A 27,874-nucleotide genomic window follows, 5' to 3' on the forward strand; every position below is an offset into this window, starting at 1 on the left:
AGGAATGAAAAGATGGGTTTATCTTACAAAATATAGTCCCCTCCTGGACTCAAGAAATATATCAGTTTACTACATGATTTAGGGCCGTTCATATTAGAAAAATCCCTAAATCAATTAATCCATGGAATCAAATCCAAGTACTACTATATGAGTGTCTAGGAGTCGAGATACCCTGCAATATAAGTAAGCTAACCCTAAGCTACAATATTGCTAGGACATTTTAGCAGACAAAATCAATGGCCATCAGCTAGAAATAAGAAACAGCTTTTTGTTTACTTCTGTGTGAAATGAAATACCCATGGTGTAAAAAATGACCATAAATATTAAGTGTTAAATCAGACACCGTTAGCACTGTAAACTACATGCTGTACTAGTGTAGGAAGCTTGACAGTAACAAAAGTAACTAGGAGGCCAGGGCTTAGTTTAAAGTCACTTCAACCAAGGACTGTTTTTTCGTTTAATGAAGATTTTAGAAGCCTGATGAGATAACCATATCCAATATTTCATCTAAGTCAGTAAAATAAACATTTTGTGTAAGAAAAATCTATTTCTCCAACAAGAAAGTTTTATTTTTTTTATTTTTCTTGTTTATTCCATCCTCTAATGACCCCTCAGATTCATTTGTGGATTCCTAACTTATTATTACTATGGAAGCCCTGATGGGCCGAATTAAACCTTTTTTTTGTGGGCCATGTTGGCCAAAAAGTTAATCTCCCATGTACAAGATGTTATCTCCTACATACAGGATGTTATCTTCTACGTACAACATAATATCTAAAAGTTACTATGGAATCCCTGATGGGCAAAATTAAACCTTTTTTTTTACTGTTTTGGCATGGTGGCCAAAAAGTTGAAGATGTTATCACAAAATACACGTTTAGGCCTAATTAGGCTGTTTTGATAATGAGAAAGCAGTGTAGAATGAAGTGTTTAATGCACGATACAAAGGGCTTTGAAAGTTCAGCCAATTGCAGCAAAAGCAAAAGGTTTTACCATCTCAGTTACCTACAAATGTCCTCTGAAAAACATGACGCAATTTGGCAAACTGTAGGTGCTGACTTAGGTTAAACAGTGGGGGCAGAAAATGTAAATAACCTCTGATTGACTATATTATAATAATATGGCTAAAGAAATGAACCTTTCTAAAGATGGATATGGTAATTGGAATTTTGCTTTAAAAACAGTAACTCAGTGTTTCTTGGGGGAGTTTGTTAGAGTGATGTATTAGAAGTGGTGAGGAAGTGTAAGAATAACAATATTTGGATGGTACTGATATTGATTTGTCACTCATAAAAGAAGTAATTGACTATATTCTCAAACCATTTACTTAAATGTAACAAATCTTTAAAACTGGTGCTTTCCTGATGAAATGAAAAAGGCTAAAGTGGTTCCAATTCATAAAAACGGTGACAAGCATATTGTTGCAATTTATTATTTGTAATCAGACTTCATGACTTTGTTGAGAAATACTAATGCTAATACTCTTAGCATCACTTCTGAGAGTATTAGAAGTGATGGATATATTTACAGTATATATATATACATATTATCTTTATAAAATCACTTAAACGTATTTCCTGTGTGTCACGTCTGCCTTTCCATCACATTATTATCAACTGATTGCCAATGTTGTAAAATATTGTTTCATCTTCATATGTGTCAATAGGCTTGTTGTGTGTGATATTTAGTGTCAGATCAGAGGGGTTCATTTCAGAATATGTTTTTCAATATGTGCATGTTCATCATGCATGTGTTTAACCCTGTGGAATCAAGAGCTCTTCTAGCAGACCTCAGCGGCATTAGCTTAAATTTTTACGTGTAATTATACACAGAAGTAAGGTAACAACAGTATTGATTTTAATCCAAACGTCAATCTTTTTCTAAATTTAACTAAGTAGTTTTGTTGCCTTAACCGAACCAAATTGCAACCGTTATTACAACAATATTAACGACATGTTCAAAACCATGACCGCGATAGAAATGCTGCTATGGGTCGTTCTTCCTGCCACCGCTACGGGTGCTACTCCGATGGGGAACAGGCTGGTATACTCACATTGTTCTTCTGCAAGATCTGCAGAGCACGGTTGACATTGTTGAGTGAGTGAACGCGTGTGAATCCCCTCTCCAACCTCACCTACACACACACACACACACACACACACACACACACACACACACACACACACCACACACACACACACACACACACACACACACACAAACCAGACAGGAGATTATTGAGGCATAAATAGACCTTGCTTAGGGGCATCCATGAAACATGTTACAATAAAAGTGTTTGTATGTGTTTGTGTGTGTGTGTGTGTGTGTGTGTGTGTGTGTGTGCCATTACAATAAGGAGATAGTATCAAACAAAAAACTAGATGATAATGTCTCTCCCTGAGATAGTACGGGAGAAAAGAGAGGGAGGAAAGGTGGTGAGAAAGAATAAGAGAGAAAACAATAACAGATTAAAATAAAAGGGAAAGAAAACAATAAAATTAAAGAAGAGAAGGGGAGTCCAGCAAACAGACAAGGTGGAGGAGGTGAAGATAGCTGGAGGGTAAAAGAAAAACAAGGTGGGAGTAGAAGTTTGATTACAGTAAGACTGTGGGCTGCACTAGCGTGTGTGGGTGTGTGTGTGTTTCCTTCCAAGAGCCAGATTAGGGATTTTAATCTCAGCACTTGGCATTTATTTTCCAGTTTTCATTTCTTCAAGTTAAGATTTTAGGATTAAGGTTATGATTAGGTCCAACTGAGGTTAATGCTGTGTTCACGCCATGTTGGGTAGAAGGCATGTGAGAGTTTTGCATGGTTACATCAGTCAGTCAAATGGACAAACTCCAAATAACAAGTGCTAGTAGTACTAATAATGAATGCAATTAACCTGCTGCATGAACTGTTATCTGCTGTTGAGCTACAACTGTCTGATCAGCACAGTTAGTGGTGTGGAACAAAAACTTATGTCTAAGTGTAATTTCTATATTTTCATGTTAATTTAGCTACTTCGCAGTGTTTCCACATATTTCCCAGCAACTGCATACTGCAAATTCAAAATGTACAGTAAATCACTATAAATGAAATGTTAATACCCATAATGCAATGTTTATTACAGTAATTAACCGGAAAAGGAAATTATGGTATTTTACTTGGCATTTTGTGGTAAGTAACTGTAGAAATTACAGCAAAGTCTAACAGTGTAGGTAACCCTGGGATACAAGTACCCCTGGTACCCCTGGGATACAAGTACCCCTGGTACCCCTGGTACCCCTGGTACCCCTGGCGATTGAGCGTTAACTATTTTGGGAAACCCCGTTAGGAATTCCATTAGTGCTAACCCTAGGCAAACCTTCTATTTAAATCTCTATTGTGAAGTTCTAGGAATAGCTTTGCTAAAGCTATGAGGCCACGTGATTGGCTGGACAATATGACAAAACTGATTGAATCACCTCAACCCAGGGTTGTTAATATTGTTGATGTATTAGGTTGAAATAACTTTTTATTTAATCGATTGTAAAATGTAATAGATGAAAATTATAGTGATAGCTGAGACAGACAGACTGACTGAGGACAGTCTGACATTGAAGACATGTGGCATTATATGCCAATGGTGTTCTGGATTTCATGGAAAACCCAACACAATCTATTTGTTTGTCTGTTTGCTATCCATTTCGGAGAGTCCACATCCCCCATGTTTCCCCTAAAATGAGCCAGCTAAAACTCAGCAATTTCGAGCCAATATTCCATTTGTCCATTCAAGGAGGACACGGAGCAAATTTATGTCCTCTTTATCTCCAAAGCTGAACACTATTGTTGTCCTTTCTACTGATTGCCAATGTCGTAAAATACTGTACGACGGTGGAATTTGTAGCATATCCTTTTTGTCAATGTTTCAGACCTGGCGCACAGTTGAATCAAAATGTAAGATTTCCTTAAAGTTCCATATTGCTTTTGCCAATATTTAATGACAAGGACCTGGTAATTGTAACAGTACTATTAACTACCTTAATGTCAATGACTTCAGTTTGCACTTCTTTCAAGTGGTGTGTTCAACCTTGGAAACCAGATCAGCTCTCAAAGCATGGTGTCCCATGGCAACAACCTTGCCCATTTATCCACTTTATAATTTCTTCACTATACAGGGCAAAATCACGGGTATGGTGTCCACTCTGTCTTTGTTTACATCTAACAATGTGCCAAATAATGGAGCATGCATCATTAGACAGACAGTTCTGTTTCCTTTAAAGACACATCTGCCACATGCTCTAACTCCTCTTTTTAACACTAGCTCACCTTTTTAACACTATCCTCTTCAGATGGCAGAGAGCAATAGTAAGAAAGTATTGCTCCCTAAAAAATCTGGCATAAGTCTGGCATCTTGTTTATTTCTATATTTATGAACATGTGCCTGCTCATACAATGTGCTTCTGTGTCTGTGTTTGTGTATTCATACCAGCTCATGTCCTGCCAGCCCCTCCAGCAGCTCCAGCAAGCGTCTTCCATCACACAGATCTGAGAACAGATCCTCCACGGGTGGTTTTATTGTCTAAAACACAGATACACATACAGTTTTCAATTCAAACTAAATATAACGTGCATTCATGCTTAACGTTCCAAAGATTCAACATGTTCATTAATATAAAGTTACATTTCTGCAATTCAATTCAATTATATTGCTATGCATAGTGATTTATCACCATGTTACATGGTCTCAGAACACTACATCACAAAATAAAATAAAAAAATAAAGTCTAAGGTTGTAAAAGCAGAAACAGCAATAACTGCAGGCAGTAACATGATTCAATTCACTAATTCCATGTAAAGGTCAAAGGTTCAATGCCCAAATTAGAGACTTTGCTCCTTAATGGCTGAAAATACATTAGAGTTGTTGGGAGTAGAGAGACATATTTTTGTAAGCACAAACCAGCCCTGTGTTAAATGTAAAGATGGCAGTTTATACCCAGGAGGTTGTTCTTTATCAGTGCTGGTAAATCTCAGATTACAAGATAGCAGTTACTTCACATTGGAAAACACTGCAGGCTGAATGCATTGATAGTCTTCTCTGGGTCTTCACATGAGCCAGAGTAAAGGGAAATGGAGGAATTAAGGAGAAATTTCAGTACAAATTCAGATTTCTTTTTTTTTTTTTTCTTAACAGAACAAAATAGCAGGGAACTACAATTAAGTTTGTTTGAAGGTCCTATGACATGCTGATTTTTGGATGCTTTTATATAGACCTTAGTGGTCCCCTAATACTGTATCTGATGTCTCTTTTATATAGACCTTAGTGGTCCCCTAATACTGTATCTGATGTCTCTTTTATACAGAACTTGGTGGTCCCCTAATACAGTATCTGAAGTCTCTTTTTATAGACCTTAGTGGTCCCTAATACTGTATCTGATGTCTCTTTTATATAGAACTTAGTGGTCCCCTAATACAGTATCTGAAGTCTCTTTTTATAGACCTTAGTGGTCCCTAATACTGTATCTGATGTCTCTTTTATATAGAACTTAGTGGTCCCCTTGTTTCTGCAACAGCTCCTTGAGAATCAGATACAACAAAAACTACTGACGAATTATTTTCCTTTGACAGTGATGCAGTATTAAACCAGATTGCTGCAATGTAGCCTAAATTAATAGGATTATTGTCCAGTTTGTATTTACGTTCATAAAAGTGCTTGTTAAGTTTCTAACAGACTCAGATTAATATTCTAAGTGTCTGACAACATTATGGAAAGGATTTCTAAGGAGGTCGACCTTTCTGTTAAAGATTAAGATCCTTTTTAAAACATAAAAGTCCGCGAAATTCCGTTCGCTAAACCAACCAGACTGCATGTAAATAACCAGTGATTTTAGCATCGTAACACACGGCTTTCTAAAACGTCTCCGAGCTCTGAGCACCGCTGGCTCTGGCTGTCTGGAGCCTGCGGGTGTTGGGTGTGAGATTATCGGCTCCGTTTTGTCAGTTTTTTCTTTCTTTCGTTCCAATTTCGGGTCTGTCAGTCACAGTGAAAACCGGGGACATTTCCGGGGACAGATCCAGCCGGGGACAGGTCGCTAAAATCGGGGACTGTCCCCGGAAACCGGGGATGTCTGGTCACCCTACCCTAATACTGTAATTCTGGAGTCTCTTTCCCAAAATTCAGCCTTGCTGAATTACAGCCACTAGAGCCAGTCCCACAATGAGCTTTCCTTAGCATGTGCCATTTCTGAGTCTGTAGCTATTGAGGAGGAGAGTGGGGGCAAGGTTGAGGCTGGGGGTGCGGCCTTGACCAACTGCCACTTTACTCGTTTGAAAGCCATGATGTCTCTCTCTCATGAGTGGGCTAAATTCTCTGGTCGGGCAAAGCAGGGAGGTGACCTTGCCCCTTATGACGTCATAAAGAGCAAGATTCCAGATTGGCCCATCTGAGCTTTTATTTTCTCAAAGGCAGAGCAGGATACCCAGGGCTCGGTTTACACCTATCACCATTTCTAGCCACTGGGGGACCATAGGCAGGCGGGGGGAATGCATATTATTATTAAAACCTCATAAAGTGACATTTTCATGAAATGGGACCTTTAAAATATATTTATTTTTAACTATTACAGTTCAAGTACATATCATGACATTTTTTATAATAAAAGCATGCAGATATAATTCCAAAACCATACAGTATAATTCAAATCAATTTTATTTATAGTATCAATTCACAAAAAGAGTTATCTCGAGACAAGTTACAGATAAAGTAGGTCTAGACCACTCTCTATTATGTAAAAGGACCCAACCATTCTAGAAGTTCCCTCCAAAGTAAATAAGCGAGTAATAAAAAAGACCACTGTAAAACAATGACTTAACAATAATTCTAGAATAGCCTACACCATCACCATCTTTTCGCACTGATACATTAACCTCAGTAGACTCCACAGGGCTAAAGCTCTAAACTTGAGGCTGATCAATTAGTTCAATTTATCTTGCATTACAAATGACCTTCACGTGCACAAGGTCTATTAGAGGTGTCATAACAGATTTGAGATCAGCATATCTGGATTAATTTTCCAGCAGCACTTGATTAAGCATGGTGAGCAGCATGATCGTATTATTTGAAAATTGAGAAAAAGGAAATGTGAGAAAGTGTAAGAGGAATTGCTAAAGACAGGAAAGGGGCAAGATAACCAATAAGTAAATAAAGCTTTTCTCTGCATGTAATCCCAGCAGCATCATGTAAAAAAGACATCATAAATCTTCCCCGCGTTATTACTGTCCTGTTTACAGTGGCAGCAATCTCTTTCCCTGCGTTGATCATGTACTTTCACCACATTCTCACTCACATCTTGTAAAATACGGATGTTTGGTTAGGTGTCTTTGTTGTTGTTGTATAACACACGCTTGGTCATCTCCTTTGGAGTCATATAACACTCGCTTGGTCGTCTCCTTTAGCATTACATAACACTCGCTTGGTGGTCTCCTTTAGCATTATATAACACTTGCTTGGTCATCTCCTTTAGCATTATCTAACATACGCTTGGTTGTCTCCTTTAGTGTCATATAACACAGGCTTGGTCGTCCCTTATAGCATTATATAACACTCGCTTGGTCGTCTCCTTTAGCATTATCTAACATACGCTTGGTTGTCTCCTTTAGTGTCATATAACACAGGCTTGGTCGTCCCTTATAGCATTATATAACACTCGCTTGGTCGTCTCCTTTAGCATTATCTAACATACGCTTGGTTGTCTCCTTTAGTGTCATATAACACAGGCTTGGTCGTCTCCTTTAGCATTATATGACACTCGCTTGGTCGTCTCCTTTAGCATTATATGACACTCGCTTGGTCGTCTCCTTTAGCATTATCTAACATACACTTAGTTGTCTCCTTTAGCGTCATATAAACACACGCTTGGTCGTCTCTTTTAGCACCATATAACACACGCTTGGTTGTCTCCTTCAGCGTTGAATAACACACGCTTGGTCGTCTCCTTCAGCGTTGAATAACACACGCTTGGTCGTCTCCTTCAGCGTTGAATAACACACGCTTGGTCGTCTCCTTTAGTGTCATATAAAACACACTTGGTCGTCTCATTTAGCGTCATATAACACACGCTTGGTTGTCTCCTTTAGCTTCATATAACACACGCTTGGTTGTCTCCTTTAGCGTACAAGCGGCCGAAATGGGTTTCCTCAGGAGGGTGGCTGGCGTCTCCCTTAGAGATAGGGTGAGAAGCTCAGTCATCCGAGAGGAGCTCGGAGTAGAGCCGCTGCTCCTTCGCGTCGAAAGGAGCCAGTTGAGGTGGTTCGGGCATCTGGTAAGGATGCCTCCTGGGCGCCTCCCTAGGGAGGTGTTCCAGGCACGTCCAGCTGGGAGGAGGTCTCAGGAAAGACCCAGGACTAGGTGGAGAGATTATATCTCCAACCTTGCCTGGGAACGCCTCGGGATCCCCCAGTCGGAGCTGGTTGATGTGGCTCGGGAAAGGGAAGTTTGGGGTCCCCTACTGGAGCTGCTGCCCCCGCGACCCGATACCGGATAAGCGGATGAAGATGGATGGATGGATGGTTGTCTCCTTTAGCGTCATATAACACACGCTTGGTTGTCTCCTTAAGCGTCATATAATACACGCTTGGTTGTCTCCTTTAGCGTCATATAACACACGCTTGGTTGTTTCCTTTGGCATCATATAACACGCACTTGGTTATCTCCTTTGGCGTCATTTAACACGCTCTTGGTTGTCTCTTTTAGTGTCAGATAAAACACGCTTGGTTGTCTCATTTAGCGTCATATAACACATGCTTGGTTGTCTCGTGTAGCATCATATAACGCACGCTTGGTTGTCTCCTTTAGCGTCCTATAACACATGCTTGGTCGTCTCATTTAGCGTCATATAACACACGCTTGGTTGTCTTCTTTAGCGTCATATAACACATGCTTGGTTGTCTCCTTTAGCGGCATATAACACGTGCTTGGTCGTCTCCTTTAGCATCATATAAACCGCGCTTGGTCGTCTCCTTTAGCGTCATATAACATGCTCTTGGTCGTCTCCTTTAGCGTCATATAACACGCGCTAGGTCGTCTCCTTTAGCGTCATATAACACGCGTTTGGTCGTCTCCTTTAGCGTCATATAACACATGTTTGGTCGTCTCCTTTTGCATCATATAACATGCGCTTGGTCGTCTCCTTTACGCTTACAGTTTCTACCCACAAGCCATCTCTCTGATGAACAGCTGACTTCTTACCCACAGTGTCAGGTTCAATTCTGATCAATAACCCAGTAACACTGTCTCTAAACAGCACCTGTTTACTGGTTCCACTCATTATTCCATCAAACCCATTCTTATATCTCAAAACCCATTCTTATATCTCACTTATTATTTGTTATTTATTCATCATTCTCATTCCCTATTCCAGAACGGTTCATAATGTTCATACTGTTCATATTGTAATATAATAACATAATACTATTTATCCCAGTACACGGTGCACTATGTTCCACATTTAAATATTTTTTATTGAACTCTTCATTGCACTCATGCCTCTATATTGTTTCTGTTTAGAGTATGCATATAACACATGCTTGGTCATCTCCTTTAGCATCATATAATATTGGGGCTTTTGTCGTCCCTTTTGATGCTGTCAGGAAAAGGTCGTGGGTAGGCTTAAGGTGCCATGACTTGCGGGAATGGGACGGTTGGGTTTAGGAAATGGTTGTGGATGGGCTTACGGTTCTACGACAAAGGGGATAACCTGAACTTGGTCAAAGTCATGGGTTTGACCCATCCACCACCCTGACCAAACTCCCTACGCGGAATTCCCCCCTTACATACTACTCACTAAACCCCATCTAGCTGCTTCTCTCCCCAGTACGTTCTACACACGCGCCAAAGGGTGCCTTTTTAGTTGCATCACACACGGACAGCAGCTGCCCAAACATCCGTATTTTACGTGTTCCGAGTGAGAATGGGTTGGCGCTTTTAAAACGATGGCTGCCAGGTAGAAGTCTCTACCTTCTGGATCTGAAATGCATTAGCATTGGCAGTGAGACAGAATGAAAAAAGTAAACATAACCCAGAACTGTGAGGAAAAAGAATAAAAACAATATAGAATGAAAAATGAAAAGGGGGGAGGGGGAGGGGGAATGTTCTTCTATAAGGAAGAAATGTACTTATCAATCTTGTGAGCAACAACTTCTTCCTATCAGTGTCTCATTCTCTAACATTTTCCTCTCATTTCTGTTCTTTCCCTCTAACTTAGATTTTATACTCAGTCTCCCCCACACGTTTCTCTCACATCTCATTCTTCTTCTCTTCTTTCTTAGGGCAGTGTGTTTGTGTGTGTGTATGTGTGTGTGTGTGTTTGTGTGTGTGTGTGTGTGTGTGTGGTGTGTGTGTGTGTGTGTGTGTGTGTGTGTGTGTGTGTGTGTGTGTGTGTTGGGAGTAGATTATTTAAATGGGTTGTGGACATTGTGTTGTTGTAGGTGATAACCAAGGCACAAAAAGAATCACATTCCCATTTGAATATCACTGGAAACAGAATACACACAAAGGAACACACCCATTAAAAATATCTCTCTCTTGTCCATTTAATGACGGCCTTCTTCATTACACTAACAAGGAAGACTGTTCTTCAGTTGTTATTTGGGCTGAATTGATGTTCCCATAATTGCAGCTCTTCAGACTTGACATGTGAAATTGATCTGTACTTATAACTGAAGATTCATGAATCTTGTTTAACTCATTAGTGAACACATACTGTATATGGGTAATTCTTCAACTATGGTACTCTGAGCTGGACAATTTCAGAAAATTTCAAAAACATTTCTACAGTTTTATAGGATCAGTTGGGTTCTCAATCTGTCTAGAAACCTTCCCTGAAGTTGGCAGTGATGATTTGTTTTGAATAATATATATGTTTTGCCATTTTTATCTGACAGTCTAAAATTTTTTTTCCATCACATAACAAAACATGTGTTTTTAAGAGAAAATAAGTAAATGCATTCTGTTAAAAATATAGTTGATGGAAATGTAACTGTAAAGATTTTACAATGTTTCCACTAAAAAAACACCTAAAACTGTCTTACTGGAACATTTTCATTTACTTATATAGCTCACAATCATGTATTTCACAAATGTATACACATATCTTACCCATAACAACACAATTATCCATACCACTGAATATAGTTGGTTTGACTGTATGTTTTTTATATGTTTAACTTTGAAATATGTGTTGCGGTGGAAATGACATGGCATGATGGAAATGACATAGACAGGCAACTTCCAATTAAAAACTCATTTTCTACTGCTCTATGTGGTGAACCAGAGCAAATCAATAAACAACAGCATTAGTGAACAAAAACATATCACCAATATTTTTAAATAGAAAAGTATCCAATAAATGAAAAACATGAATTTGTGTTAAAAATCAGCAAATCATTTCTCCACTGCTTTCTAAATGCTGAACTAAAGCCCCCGAACTTTAATAGTTTCAGATGTGTTTCAGCAAGATTTCTGCTCATGTTCAAAACGTTCTGCACGTTGAAAATATGGTTCTGAGAGTTGGAGGAATTATGATATTTTAAGAAAAAAATAGGTATAATATTACAAGAATAAAGTCACAATATTTCATAAAAAAATCCAGCTGCCCCATAGTTTGCTGTGCATTACGTTATTGCTCTGCTGATGAGGTAGTTCTCAGACCATGTGACAGACACAGACAGCCCCGTTTGAGAAATTGGTCTCTGAATGAAACAAAGTTTAGGGCTGTTAAGGGCAAGTTAAGTGGCTGTACGCTGCTCTACATCGGAGGTGGAAAGCCAAAACTACAGCAGAAATACATGGAGCACAAGTGCAAGTTGCGGCACGTCTGCAACAACATGCCCGTAGCAGAGTGCGTCAATTATCAGCTGAAGCTGCTCAGACCACGGAAGCCCCACTGCTCATCTCTATTTTTACAGAGTAGTGGACACAAAGCGACGCACAGGTCTGCATATTATTGCACACCTAAACTTTGTGGTGCCTTCATTTAAAATTACATCTGGGGCTACAGTCAAAACAGCAATAGGAGCAACAGGGCCCCATAGGTGCCACCTGCTCATCAGATAAACATTCATACTCCGATGCGCAGCACCGGGGGCAACTCGGGGTTCAGTGTCTTGCCCAAGGACACTTCGACAATGACTGCAGGGGCAGGGATCAAACCACCAACCTTCCGATTGGCAGGCAACCGCTCTACCACTGAGCCACAGCCACCCCCCGGTTAAAATAGCATTACTATTGTTCTATCTCACACAGGCTTCACCCTCTACTGGACTCTATGGGTCTGCATATAACAACAACAGTCCAGCCCTCCTCAGCCAGTCACTCTCAGGAGCCAGGCCTGGAGAGGGTGGCCCAGAGTGGGCAGCCGCCTCCTGAGACAGAGCCCCCCAAAACTGAGGAATGTTCCAGGGCCTATGCACCATAACTTGAGTCATTTAAGCACACCACATCATCGAACAACAACCCTGGGCAACCAGAATGATCCACAATTGTTCCTGTGTCACCTTCTCCTTCAGGGGAGGCGAAAAGAAACGAAAGCATGGTATATGTGAAAGAGCTCCAATGAGATCAAATTAGGACAGATAATTGATTTATTTCCTTCGGTAAAGATCCAACCACAAGACATAATCAGAATCAGAAAAGTGTTTACTGCCACAATAATTTACATCTGTGTGGAATTGGCCTTGGTAATTGGTGCATACATAAAACATATTAAACATAATACGGAAACAAATATAGTTATTTTGCATAGGAAAAATGAGGCTAAATGGGTTGAGTGCAGAATGTAAAAAAAAGACATAGTATGTGTAATTGAAAGGTGTATGTTCCAGGATGAAGGTTAATGCAAAGTGCAAAGTGTAGTGACTAGGAGTGGGGGGTGGGGTTGAGAGTCAATGTCAGTGGAGATCTGGGGCCTTGTAAAGATGCCGACTGCAGACGGGAAGTCCTGATAGACTGCAAAGTCCAACCAGAGGGGAGATGTTCAAACCGTTTGTTTCTGGAGTGAGAGGGATCGGCAAATTAAGTCTTTCCTGCCGGCCTCCGTGTCTTGGAGACATACAGGTCCTGGCGAGATGGCAGATTGCAGCCAATCACCTTCTCAGCAGAGTGAATGATACACTGCAGTCTGACCTTGTCCTTAGCAGTAGCAGCAGCATGCCAGATGTTGATGGAGCAGGACATGTAGAGGTGTACCATTTTGGTCTTTGGCAGGTTTAACTTATCCAGCAGCTCAGTACATCCTCTGCCGGACCCAGGTTGATGGGGGCCAGAGATCCCCACCAGAGATGAGTCTAATGAGGGGGGTGTCGTCAGGGAACTTCAGGAGCTTGAGGGACTGGTAACTGGAGGTGCAGCATCTGCTCTGTAGGCAAACTGCAGGGGGTCCAGGAGTGGGTCGGTGAGGGTTTTGAGCCAAAACAAACCTCTCAAAAAACTTCATAAACACAGAGGTCAGGGCGAAGGGTCTGTAGGCATTCAGTCCTTCTGACCAGTGCACACTAGTCAGAAAAGCTACAAAGTTGGTATAGTTTAATATACATATAGAAATCAATACAGTTTACCCTGGTGGCTCATTCCTACTTTTTAATGTTTTTCCATTGATGATAGTCAAACCCTCCAGTGCACCATCCCTGTTACAGAAATGGAAAATGTAATTAAAGTTGCCAATGTGAACAAGTTAACAAGCAGGATCTAATCAGCAGTTCTCTAATTTAAAATCATGAACAAACACAAGCAGACACCCCCAGTGGTAAAATCAAGTCAACAACTTTTTCTAACTTTTGTTTGTGGTGTTTAGATGAATTAAAGCTACTTATGCATTGCTGACAGAAGAGTAGAAACACATCAGAAACAAAGCTGCACAGCATGATTTCAAACCACAGCACATATGTTGTTTTATAGTAATGCTGCTATTTTCAGTCAGCAATAAGTTGTTCTAATAGGTTGGTACTGCTGGTAACGCACATTCATCTTTTTAAACTTCATTCAATGACCATTAAGTCTACAGTTTGGTACAGTAGTTATAAAGTAGACAGAACGAGCAGCCCACTGAGTCTCACTCCACGCTTCCACGCTGCTCTACAGTACTAGAAAAGGATCACTCTTAATATCCACAGCTTGACTCAGACCTGGTAAGATATCCCACTAGACATTCTTCTGCAGTAAGGGAAGCTAGAAGGCTAGCAGAGTAGGGAGAGCATAATATAAGGCTTTGAATATGATATGTTGTTCAGCATAAATTCTTTCAGGAAGACCTAACTATTAATCGATGCACTCCTAAATCAATTCAGCTTTTATCCTACTAAATGTATGTTTCATAAGGCGTGCATAACTGTCGCATATCTGTAACTAGTTTCTCCTGATTGAAATGTATCTCAGTGTAAATCCTTTCAGGAATACTGATGGTTCTCTACCCCTATATATAGATGCACGAAAGATTCGTATAGCGATGGAGTCTAATCACCAAAGACTTTGTACGTTTTATTTGAGCTTTACAATAAATCTTATTTGCATAGCTGCAAACATGTCTCTCCTGATTGAAATATAGCTGTATCCTCACTCAGCTATATTTTTATGAACTTTGATAAACCGTGGTTGTACCTCTAACTCTCTGTCTCTCTCTTGTACATATGATCTACTGAAGGTATATTCAATCCAATGTGGACCAATTTATATGTAACAGCTGTCACACGGTAACCTCTGGTTGACTCTATTCTTCAGAGTAGTTCTCTCTCTCTTTCATCCATACATGATTGCCCCTCTCTTTTCTCCCAACCAGATCTGTTTTCTTTCAGTTTGACTGTTTCTCCCTCTGTAAAACTGGAGAGTTTGTAAAGATTCAACAAATTAGATATAACATGGAATTAGTGACCTTTAGAAGTGCTGGTTGTTAGATATTTGGTCAGAGCCTGGCTAGCTGTTTCTAGTCTTTATGCTAAGCTAAGCTAACACATTCAATCTCAAAATGGTCTGCGCCGTTTTGCCATGGTTTCCGTGTTGAACAACGTGTTTCCATGGTGGCTGTGTCTCTCAGTGTGACACGGGTGATAACCGATCAGGAGAGACGTGTATGTAAACTTAAATAATAAAAAAGGCAGAGAGCTAAAGCACACAACTGGGTGTTCAACGCACCCCCATTTCAGTTTTTAGCGTCTGGCTCATACCTTCCAGATTTACAGTGTTTTTGCAAAAGTACACTAGTTTAATGCTACCAACTTCTCAGATTTAATGGGTGTTTTTCTTTTACATCAAACATGCTCAAACATTTAGTTAATTTAGTATAAAATCTTGCCTGATTTCTAACAAAACAGAAGCAAAACCGGCCAACATGGTCTGTTTTCACGTCTTAAAAGGTCCAAATGTAATACAGATGATATCAAAACAAGACAAATGCAGTGCAGATACATCACTAAATGTTAAGTGATGATCCCCAAAAACCACAAGGCAAAGGGCTGTGTTATTATCAGTATAACAATTCGGAAGGTTTTTTGAAGACTGCTTGTATTATCAGCACAACAAGAAAATGAACTCTGTTTGCACTCCATATCCTTCCCTCTCATCCCTCCTTTTTTTTGTTCCTCAGCTTCATTGTCCTCTCCTGTTCCCTCTTCTCTCCTATCAGAGTTATTCTGCAGTTGTTTTTGAGGACCTAAGCACACAGTGACAGCTAGGGTGTGAAATTAACACCAGGCACTGGATGAAGGCTGTCCTCCCCTCTCTCTGTCACCCTTTCCCCTCCGTTCCTGGCTCTCTGAGGTGGATTATTTTGTCCATTAAGACCACATGCAAAAAAAAAAAGGTAATAATTATCAACCAATCCATTAATCTCAAATCAAAGAGTAAGAGTTCTACTTTTAACTACCATTCACAAGAGGGAATCTAACAAATAGTAATACAAATGACTTCATCTAAAGCCGCAAAAGTTACAAGTTCTACATGGGTTAGATCCTGACTCCTACAGCTGTTGGAATGATGAGGTTGTTTTTGTGAGCTGATTGTTCAGTATTCAGACTGTTAACACATTCTTATCTGGTCCTCTGAACTGAAGCTGCACTGGAACAGGTTAGCTGAACCGCATAGGCTACCGTGGCCAGTTTCCTCATTACAGAACACCTGAACCCAAAGATATCTGGCCAATGCAATAATAACACTTAGGAATATCTGGGAGTTGAAAGTGGAACGAAATTGTCAGAAAGGTAAATTACAGTGTGTGCTGCACTAGAATAGAATCTGATATTCTTGAATAAAGTACCAGGCAGCTGTGGATAGTAAAAAAGAAAAGCTCAGCTTCCTGCCGTGGTGACAGACCCTCGTATATTCCTGAAGTGCCTCTATTTATGGTTTGCTGAGTAGCAAATCACAGTAAAATCAGACACAACGCTTCTTCACTGCCAGGCATTTCTCCTGGTTTTTTTTTCTCCATATTCCACTCACTCATTTTGCATTGCTTCTCCACACTCCTTGCTCCATCTATCTCCTCTCTCTCCTCAATTTCTCCCCTTCTGTAATCTTACTTTCTCCCATCTGCTGTCTCCCTACCTCTTACTCACTTTTGTGTGTGTGTGTGTGTGTGTGTGTGTACATGCGTGTGCTCATTATCCTCCACTTTGGATGAATGAGGGGATCTCTCTCTCTCTTCCTCTACTGCCTTTCTCCATCCATAGACGGTGGGTATGCGTACCAATCAGATTTTGTCATGAATCATTTTCTACCCACCACTTTTTTTTGAAAACCTCAAGCTCAGTTTAGTTGAAAAAATAAAGTTCATAACACACGAGTCCATTTCACTTTAGTTTTATCTCGGGGTCCGAGGGGACAGTTTTGGAAGTTGTGGCAATGTGTACAAAACTGGTGTGTCTGACTGTTACCTAAGTTGTAAAATGAGGGTTTTGTGGAAAAACTAAAGATACCAATTTTCTTGTTAGTGCTAGCAAACTAACGGTCATTGGAGGTGCTAGTATAAGAGCAAACTGTAAGCTAGAGACTGTGCTGACTGGAGTAGCAGAGCAGCTAGCTGTAGTTAGCGATAGCTCAGCCCAGTCTCATGGCAGTTTGTGAAATGGTCACGTTGTTTAATCTATTGATTTGTGTACTGGTTAATGTTTTTTTCGTGTATTGAATGTATTTCAATGGGAAGCCTATTTCGTGATAACAGCACAATTAAGGTAGCAACAACACAGGACTTTCACCCCGGAGACCGGGGATTGCGTCCCGCGTGTTGCAGTTCCTTTCTGCATTGTTCTCTTCCCAACCACAACCGTCGCGCTGTCATGTTGTTGTTGTTGCGTTTTTGTTGTTGCGTGCCAGAGAGACCGCAGATTGTTTCCCTGCGCCCGGGGATCATGTCCCGCATGTGGCGGTCCGTCCCGTTGTTGCGGCCGTCGTGTGGCGTTGCATTTTCTTCGTTGTTGCGTCCCCCAGAGACTCTGGATCCTGTCTCGGCACTAGCTGTTGTCACCATCCCACGTGCGGCGTTTCATTTCCCCATTGTTGCGTCCCCCAGAGCAGCTCAGTGTCATGGCAGTTGGTGAAATGGTCATGTCGAAAATTGTGACCTGCTCACAAATCAATAAATCAAAATTGGCCGTTTCACAAACTGGCGTGAGACCGGGTTGGATAGCTGCTACAGCTTAGCTTAGCTGACTCCATTGTAGCATCTTTGGTGTAGAAATATTACCCTCAGCCAATCTTCCCATGGGTTGTATTTTTAACAAAGTAAAATTTACGGAGCTGCGGCATTGCTGTGTCATTTTTATGTAAACAGTGAATTATAAGTAATTAACTTAAACCAGGTAAGATGAGGATCAGGATGTGAGCGAGAGAGAGGAGGATTTATGAGAGCTTTTTATGATGGGTCAATTGCTGTATGTATTGCCTATATTTCTGTCAGTGATGCCAATCCAATCCATTTTATTATGGTCCTTCTTTGTGCCACCCAGACTGGCTGCCTTGGTGTGTGGACTGGACTGAAAAGAGGTGGCCAGATCTGATCAGGTATGGGTGGGAATTCAGCAGATTTTTATTCATTCATTAATACGCGACAGGACAGCATCTTTCAAAACCTGTAGAAGGAATGTGTCGCTGTACCCAGCACTTCTGAAAAAGCACTTTCAAATGCGTCTCTGTCCCTAGCACAATTCAAACCAAACTGACGTCCATGTCTCTATCCCTCTGTTTCTACCTTTTTGCCTCCCACCTCCAAATTTTCTCCCTCCCTTTTTCTCTTAGTTATAGTAAAAGTGGACCTGGCAGTCTGAATGGACATGAAAGAAATAGGGAAGGCAAAGCAGTAAAGGAGATGAAATGAAAAGCAGGAAAAGTAAAAGAGCGGAGGACGTGAGAAAGGAGCAGAGGAAAATGGAAAGAAAAGGAAAAAGGGAAGACAGGAGAAGAGAAGGAGAGAAGAGAATACCTATCCAGTATGTCTGTCCTCCTGGCTTTAATCACCTGGCTTTGATCAAACTCTGCTTCAATTGCTCCAACACATGCACAAATGAGCACCAACATGCACACACACTCACCTACGTCTCCATCACCATGGCAACGGCACACCTCTACCACCCTTGTAATCAACTTTGAAAATAGGAATAGAAGTGATGTGCTGGCACGCACAAAATACACACACCACAAACAAAAACACAATCATAAACACAGAAATTTAATTAGAATTAATATCAAATCAAGTCATTACGTCCCCAGGGGGACCGAGTAACTGAGTTACTGGACAACAAAGTCCACCAACAATCAAGCAACAAAACTGTGTGTGTATATATGATACATATTCCCTTAAAACAATCCCAAATACAGCATGTAGAATCACAAAAAAATAGGGAACCCTGAAAATGTGCAACACTCTCCTGCTCCCTTTATCCTAGCTTTACCGAGCCCACTCTCCAGAGAGAATGGACGTGGCGGGAATAACCTTTGTGTGTTTGTGTGTGTGTGCGTCTGAATCACAGTCGTTAAAGGAAATGAAATTGTCTGGGACTGTCCGTGACTCTGAGAGACAAACAGAAAAACCTCCCCAGATGAAAGGAGGCCAGCGTTAAAAAACAACAAATCCTTTCCTCTTGTAAGTTTTCGTCTGATAATAAAAGGAAATAAATGAAAACAAAAGAGAGGAGGGGAGGAGGGTTCAGACTGAGAGAGAAATTGAAGAAGACAGACAGTATGTGTTTTTTCCCCCTCCAAACCAGGGTGACTGGATGGTACCCCACAAGAAGGACAATATCTCATGAAAAATACAGAGGCCTCTTTTCTTCCATTAAGAGTTCATTTTCAAAGCAATGGGCCTTAGTCATTAAAACCGAGAAACACAGAGAGACAGAGAGAGGGGTTAAAAGAAGGAAGCTTTGAGCTCCTACATATTTCGTGTCATTTGCTAGTTAGAATTTGAGAAAAGTTAAAATGGTCTTGAAATTATTCAATAATACACATTACTACACAGGGATGAGAGAAAGCAATCCCGGTCCAGTTAGCGACTCTGGCAGAGCAGATATAATGAATGGAGTGGCTAATGGAAAGGAAGCTGTCTTACCTTAGCCAACTGTGAGTTTACCCATTTTGTAAAAGTCTTCTTTTGAACGTCTTCTCTTTCATCTGCCAAAAGAAAAAAAGACAAAGTCAAAAAGAGCTGTGCATATCTGTGTGTGTAGCCTATACTGTATGCGTGTGTGTGTGTGTGTGTGTGTGTGTGTGCAATCTGAGAGTACAGGTCATGTCAGATGCATAGCAGCAAACAAACATGAAAAGGGCACACTTACTCTTTGATAAATACCAGTACATACCACACTTCAATCTTTCCAACTGACTGGTTGACAATATATGTGAATACAGTGTTCTGTCTCTCTCTCTCTCTCTCTTTCTCTCTCAAACAACTTAACACACACACACACACATACACAAATCCAAGTGGTGCTTAGCATGATAAGAGGCTCCTCTGATTTTGCTCAGGGCTAATTGCCTCCTCATCATATCAATCAGCGTGCCACTTACGGGCCTTCAGATGACAAACTGAAGTGAGTCTGCAAAGTTCTCAGTCGTTGCCCTAATGGAACGACCCCTCTCGACTATTTAAAAATCCTTACTGTGTTCACAGTCATTGTGGAGCTGTTTTTCCATTTGCTACCCATCAACAAGAACAGATGCTTTAGTAAACTAAAAGTGACAAGTGACCCATAATTTGAGTTTTCTCTTGTGTCTCTGAATGTGTTTAAATGTGGTTAATCATTTAGTGAGAGTAAGAGTTCCTACTTTGTATTCAAGTCTCATTTTAGAATAAAATCCATTGTAGGAAGTATTTAAAGCATCGCAGAATTATCTAATGAGACATTTAAAAGTCAATTTGTACCACAAACCCTTTCTTTCTGTCAGTTAAGGAAGCAATGACTGGAAGTATACGAGGAGTGTATTCAGAGGTACTCCAACTCTGTGAGGCTGTACTGAGCTAACTGTTAGCATTAACAAGCACATTTGCTCATAATGAGAATGCTAACATGCTTTAGCAGGAATAACATCTACTATGTTTACCATCTTAGCTTAAGTAGCATGCTAGGTAGCATTTGCTAATTAGCACTAGCCGGTATTTGGTCATAGCCAAATTATTGGACATTTTTTCATTTTGAACTGATGATGGCAATCAGTGTTGGGCAAGTTACTTTTAAAAAGTAAAGAGTTACAGTTACTAGTTACTTCTTCTTGAAAGTAACTAATGTGTTACTTTCAAATACATTTTGAAATGCTCAAATGTGACCCCACCTCCACCCCTCTTTAACGGAACAAAATACATGTGGCTGTTCAATTATTTATGATAAATCTGAATATTACAATGAAATGGACACTTAATACAATACATTATTGACAGAAACTGTACACAAATCTAAACTATTTTAATGTTGCTGTGGGACAAAGTGAGTCTAGCCTCCAATCAGATGCCATGTATGGAGACATTATGTCTAGTGGATCCATACAAATAACAACATAGATGTTTTGGAACTTTTGACATTTGTTGCTCCTCAACAGAACACAACTGGGCAAAATTAAATAATGCTTATTAAGCACTATAGCAAAAATAAATAGCAAATACTAGGGGTGATCCGAATACTCGGCTGAAACGAGTATCCGGTACGGATAAAGCACTTTTGCCGAGTACAAGTATTATCCGAGTAATATGAGTCAATATCCGTGCTCGGATTGAATACAACTCCTCAACTGGCCGCGCAGCGTTCTGTGATAATCACAGCGCCCCCCCGCCAACAAACCCGCTCGGATCAATCACACACACACAGAACATGGAGAAATGCGCTCCCTCTCTCTCTCTCGCTCTCTCGCTCTCGCTCTCGCTCTCTCTCTCTCGCTCGCTCGCTCCCGCTCCGTCAGGCAGGCAGTTAATCGGGTCTGCGGATCTGTTCCGTTAACGTTTAGGGTTTCTTCAGCTTCAGGTTTGTTTTTAACTTTGGTTTGTAGTCCTTACATACTTGGTAACCAGTAGATGTCGCACTGTTGCTTGCTCTGGAGGAAACTATTAGAACTGTTGGGTCCTTGTAAATTCTGGAGTGTGGTCTATCTGTAAAGTGTCTTGAGATAACTCTTGTTATGAATTGATACTATAAATAAAATTGAATTGAAAATTGAATTGAATAGATTTCTGGTGAACGTGGGGTTTGTAGTCCTTACATAGTAACCAGTAGATTTCTGGTGAACGTGGGGTTTGTAGTCCTTACATAGTAACCAGTAGATTTCTGGTGAACGTGGGTTTTTAGACATGCTGCTTGGTTTAAATGCAACTCCCGTTGCGTCTCTGCCATCGGAGATTTTTCTTTTTTACTATCAGCTGCCCCCCGCCCCCCCTCTCTCTGTGTCTCTCTCTTACTCACACACACACACACACACACACACATATACCTTGTGTGGAAATAAAAGAAATAAAAAAAATAAAAAAAAAAACAAAAAAAATCACACTGATCATAAAAAATAAAAAGTTATTATAACTCTTGTTCATTACATTTTACTTCATAATTGCAACCGCATGTGTTGTATTCATTGCTGCAAAACGTTCTGTATATAGTTTGTTTGTTACCATGACAACACCATTGATCTGAAGCTTGATGCTGTCGTGTAAATAGTTTTCTAATCAGCAATAAATATAACAATTTTTGATCAACTCATACAATTGCATGCTTAAATAACATACCGGTTAAAGCCCCGTACATTTCAAGACCACACGACCCACTTCCTGGTTAAATCTGATCACTTCTGGTTTAGGCCCCGCCCAGTCCGAGTACGGATACGGATACAGATAATTCATGTGGTAAACAGATACAGATACAGATACAGATAATGCTGTACTCGCTCATCCCTAACAAATACAGTACATACACTCTTTGTAGTGCAAATAACATTGTGTATCGCTTGTGTTGTTCGTTGTGTCTCCGACTATCCGTGCCTATGAACACCTGCCCAACTCCACCTCTGATTGGCTTACCATGAAATTTTACTCAACCTCAGCCAATCGTCAGCATTTATTCGTGCACGGCCCACTAACCAAGGAACATAAAAAGTCTTTGCCTCCCGGCTCAGAGATCTAGTTGGTCTGATGAAAAACACAGCTTCAATTACAGTAACGCGCCGCATCTTCGGCAGTAACGGTAACAGCGTTAAGATGGGAAGAGTAATCAATTAGATTACTCGTTACTAAAAAAAGTAACGTCGTCAGGAACAGCCTTATTAATAACGCCGTTATTCCCATCACTGATGGCGATACATGAACTGTCAGAAGATCACCAAGTTGTTGCCAGTCTCCTGCCAACTCCACTAACCCCCTGCTAACTCTGCTAGCTTGGGCTAGCTATCCGGCTCGCCAGTCAAGTTTTTAGATGTAACCATCAGAGTAAAAAGCTCAAGCTAGCCAGACCGTCTCTGCGGCGATCTCATGACGACACGCCGCTCATCAGGATATCTACTCAGCAGTCTCCTGCTGACTGTGCTTCTGCAGGTTGCACAATTATTCAAGTGACTGAATATCATGTAATCTTTCAAGTCAATTGAAAATATAAACATTTGGAAACTTTTCATAGAAACTCATAGTGATATTAAGACTAAAACGTTTGTCTTACTGTAACTTCAAATGATAAGGACCCCAATAAACCATTTATAACACAAGGAAGAGATTCATTGCAACACTGAATGATGATTTTCAAGGTAGACTTGTTCTGCCGATGCCTGTATCGCAGGCACAATATCCTCCATACTCCAGTTTTTTTCCCTCTGTAGCAGAGCAGTGTCATGTGGCCTGTGACATGCATTACAATGCAAATGACAACATGATGACTTATAATAACACCTCTCCCCCCGCCTTTCTCATTTGCCTGGAAATGGGGTCACTTCCCATTACTACAGATAATAAATTACACTCTCATCCTGAAACAGAACATCAGGTTAAATATTATATCAGCGCAGCTTCCAGTGCTCTTCCAGTATGTGTGTGCACGTGTCGGTGTGTGAGTGTTGACACCAGCGCGGCATTGACTAATGGAGCTGATAATGAAACTTCTCCCTTAATTAAAAGGTCCCACGTTGAGCAGTGCATTGTGGTGAGACGCTGGACACACACACAGGTACACAATCATACTGGGCACACAAGCACACAGCCACATATATCCAGTGTGAGAAAATGGCATGCTGAGTGGTGAAGCATGGATAAATAGAAGCATGTAGTCAAAAATCTCATCTAAAGGAGGTAATCATCCATGTTGGTGTACAGTGTCTGAGTGTGTGTGTGTGTGTGTGTGTGTGTGTGTGTGTGTGTTTAGAATAGAACAGAATAGAATGCATTTATTGTCATTGAACACAAGTGCAGTACCTGTGCAATGAGATTGAAGCAACCCCTTTACAGTGTTGACACGAAATGTAAAAATATAAAATATAAGAAGATTATATATAATAATATATAATAGCTTTGTATATACATTGTGTGAAAAGTAGTTAAGTATTAGCAACAAATAATTAAAAATTGCACAGTAATGAAATGAAATGGTTAAATATTAAATATTGCACTGCATGAAGTTGCACAGAATTCCAGTGTAATTTTAAGCATTATATAACGGTATTGCACAGTAGGAGGGAGGGGCCGGGGGGGCAGGGGTAGGCTGTGGAGGGAATTCAGTGCATGTGTGAGTTCAGGGTGGTTATGGTTGTGGTGTGTGTGTTGGTGTGTGTGTGTGTGTGTGTGTGTGTGTGTGTGTGTGTGTGTGTGTGTGTGTGTGTGTGTGTGTGTGTTATCTGATGAGCAGGTGGCACCTTGTACGGCAGCCCCGGCCACAGTGTATGAATGTGTGTGAATGGTGAATGTATCCTGTAGATGTAAAAGCGCTTTGAGCAGTTGTAAAGACTGGAAAAGCGCTATATAAATACAGCACATTTACATTTATTCCCAAAATGCAGGACTTACTACTCTATGCTTTAACACAAGTGAGAGTGTTCCTCTGCATGTGTACAGTATGTTCAATAAATGTAGTTTAAGAAGTTGTGTCTGAATTGGGATGTGTGTACACATCTGTGTGTAATTCTACAATTTTATAATATTTTAAACCTCTGGTCTGTGTCATGTCAACAACACAAAGTTTTTTTTACCGCCTCATAAAACTTAGTGCACAAGTTAATAGGCCTGCTTTATGACTTTATATAATACACGTAAAGCCTTTTTTCCTGTAATATTTGTTATCCATAGAGAGGATGACAGTGTCTTTTGCGTCTTCTACCTCAGCATTAACAGAACAGCCCTTTAGAGGGATGTTTCACCTGCAAAATGTCACTGAAATAGATGATTGTTGTTAGTCGCTTCGGGCCACAGGAATAATTAAAACAGCTGACTGTATCTTATTTACATTGGGGCTCAGCATGTTGCTTGCTCATGACGTGTGGTCTTAACAGACAGTCATTTCCCAAGCAAACATCTGGATTTATAGACACTTTTTAGAATAAAATGTCAAAATTGTCCACACTCTTCATCATCACAGCTTGAATTTAGAATGTTACAGTATATTATATATACATTATGAATAAGAAAGTAACCTGGTTACTCATGTTCCTGTATGTTCAGAATGTTTGAGCAAATCAGCTGTGGCTTATAAAATAAGTCAGCCCACAATTTAGGATGAGTCAGTACCATGTGTATAGTGGAGTAGGGCAGGGATGATTCGTTAACCCTACCTCACCCGTATACAGTATGTCCTGTAGTAGGATAGAGATGATTCACTCACCCGTAAACAGTATGTCCTATAGTAGGACAGAAATGATTCACTCACCCGTATACAGTATGTCCTGTAGTAGGACAGAGATGAATCCCTCACCCGTATACAGTATGTCCTGTAGTAGGACAGAGATGAATCCCTCACCCGTATACAGTATGTCCTGTAGTAGGACAGAGATGAATCCCTCACCCGCATACAGTATGTCCTGCCCTGACTTGAGTGTGAGGTAGACTGTGCTGTGTCTCCCCCATCTGTAGCACTGTCTTTGATAATTGCGCAACCAGGCCAGATTGTTTCGGATATCTCATAATAGGGCTGCACAATTTTTTGGAATTTTAATCGCGATCACGATTTGGACTTCCCACGATCAAATTTGCGTGATCGAGCGATTATTTTTTATAAAGCGTCATTTCATAGAACGCTCCGGGTTTTTTGTAAAGCCAATCTCCCGCTCCTTAAAGCCGTCTGCTCATGAGCCAGTCAGAGTAGTTCACTGCACCCCGTGCAGCTTAGTTTCTAGATGTAGACAGTCCCAGAGGACAGAGTAACGTGAGGAAAACTCAACAGATAGCTGTCGGTAATACGTCAGTCTCAAGGTTTACCAGTTTACCAGTAAACCCAACACTTTGTCCCATCTGTTGTTTTTCAGACAACAGCAGTGAGCAGTGCTAGTCAGTGCTAGTAGCGTCTGCTAGCTGTTAGCTCCTCTAGGACGCACCAGTGCTAATGTCCTTGCATCCGCTGCAAAGCCGTGCCTGTGTTGGATCTTTCTACGATCTCTTGTCCTACCCTCTCTACTCTTACTCTCCACGCCCCGCCACACAGCGGCCGCCGGTCCACACTTCTGATATTTGTCTACAGTTTTAATTTTTTATTAACACAGCTGTATATTGTTAAGTATGAGGGGCAAACCTGTATTTGTACCAGTTTTCCGCGGGTAACTCTGCTATCGCGGCCGCTACGGTGAAGAACACAGAAGAAGTTATTGAATGCAACTAACTTCAGTCGGTAGAGTAACAGCGTGTGAGACGCAGCTGCTGTACCGAGAACGGGACCTGGACCTGGGCCAGAGATGTGACCCATGGCCAGAATATCATAGTTAATAAAAATGCAGCGCAGTGACGATGCAGACATGTCATACGCACGACGTGTGTATCCGCCCTTCGAGCCGTGCTGGACCCGTTCATAATGATCAGCCGTCTCTCTGTGAGTAGCGTCCATCACACTCCCTCTCGCAGTTATAAACAGCCTATGTGACAATACAATGTGTTTTGGTTAAAATCAAATCATAAAAGCTTGGATGAAACAAGAACTTATTCATTATTTTACCTACAGTACTACTGTTAAAAAAGAAATACAGACTACTATTTTTGCACTTACTTTGTTTACTTTAAGTTTTTATTTTGTGTTCTTCCTGAAAGTGACTTTATTTTGTTGTTGGATTGATCCCCTACATCTGGCTTCAGGTTGCACTACAAATTCATTTTACTTGACTTACTTTACTTGTGCAATGTTAAACACTTTCAATAATAGATTTGAACCATATTAAAATTGGTTTTGTGTAAATTGTGTAATAATTGAGCAATGGTAAAATAATTGCTTATTGAAAAAATAATCGCTAGATTAATTGTTTGGGACAGCCCCATAGTGTAGACTGAGTAGATTTATTTAATAATCAAATGCATTGGACGTCAGTTGGACATCTGGAATAAGGTAACTGTCTTTTAGTGTATACATGTAGCATAGGCTTGATAGTTTTCCCTATGTGCATGCTCCCTAGTGTCTATAAACATGTCCTTGTGTTTCGAAAGCTGCGCGTATCTATTTGCATGTGTGCGTGGGTGTGTGTGTACGTGTATGTGTTTGCGTGTGCTGTCAGGCAATATGAGTGTGTAAGAACTTGTGGGGAGGGTAGGAAGCATGATCAGTAGTCCATTTACACCTTTGTTCTGCTACTGAAACGAGCAGCAGCTTAAAGCACAGACACACACACACACACTACATGCATCGTATTAAAGAAACTGCAACATTAATGGCTTAATCTTGTTCAGAAAGAAGCGAAAGAAAGGAAATCCATTGAAGAGGTAAGGAGAAGGAAAGAAGGAAATAAAATCACAAAAAGAAAAAACAGACTGGACCTGAAACAAAAAGGAGAGAGGAAAGACTACAGGGAGAAAGGAAATGAATGAAGATGTAGAGAAATATAAAAAAAGACAGCAAGAGAGAAGAAGAAAAACAGAATGACAGAACAAGTAAAGACAAATAAAGAAAGAATGACAGAAAGAATGACAGAAAGCTGGGGGACACAAAATGAAAGACAGGAAAGAAGATGGAGGAACAGATTTCCATGACCAGAGGCCGAACTAGAAAAACTAGCTATGAGAATCATTTTGCCAAACTGGAAACCAGCCTTTAAATGTAACTGACACGCTTAGCTGAACAAAAGGTTGACTGTATACACACTTGGAAAACACATGCACCATCTTTTCTGGCTGAGATGACAGAATGTGGGTGACAAGAGGATACAATGCAAACCAGCCTGTAAACATAGGTCCACAGAACATTTACCTATAGCATTCAGAATCAATTTCCCACTTGATCAAAAGACAATTTT

The 27,874-nt window shown here is 40.5% G+C and overlaps 1 protein-coding gene across 1 annotated transcript in view; it reads right to left on the reverse strand.

Annotated features, from left to right (window-relative positions):
- Positions 1-27,874, reverse strand: part of dmd (dystrophin) — a 401,891-nt gene that overhangs the window by 281,290 nt on the left and 92,727 nt on the right. The window contains exons 2-4 of the mRNA XM_032505885.1: positions 19,548-19,609; positions 4,451-4,543; positions 2,054-2,134 (exon numbers count right to left, since the gene is read on the reverse strand). Coding sequence (XP_032361776.1) covers positions 2,054-2,134; positions 4,451-4,543; positions 19,548-19,609 — 236 coding nt within the window. The remainder of the gene's footprint in view (positions 1-2,053; positions 2,135-4,450; positions 4,544-19,547; positions 19,610-27,874) is intronic.

This window comes from Etheostoma spectabile, chromosome 24 (genome assembly GCF_008692095.1).
Source record: "Etheostoma spectabile isolate EspeVRDwgs_2016 chromosome 24, UIUC_Espe_1.0, whole genome shotgun sequence".
Classification (NCBI taxonomy): domain Eukaryota; kingdom Metazoa; phylum Chordata; class Actinopteri; order Perciformes; family Percidae; genus Etheostoma; species Etheostoma spectabile.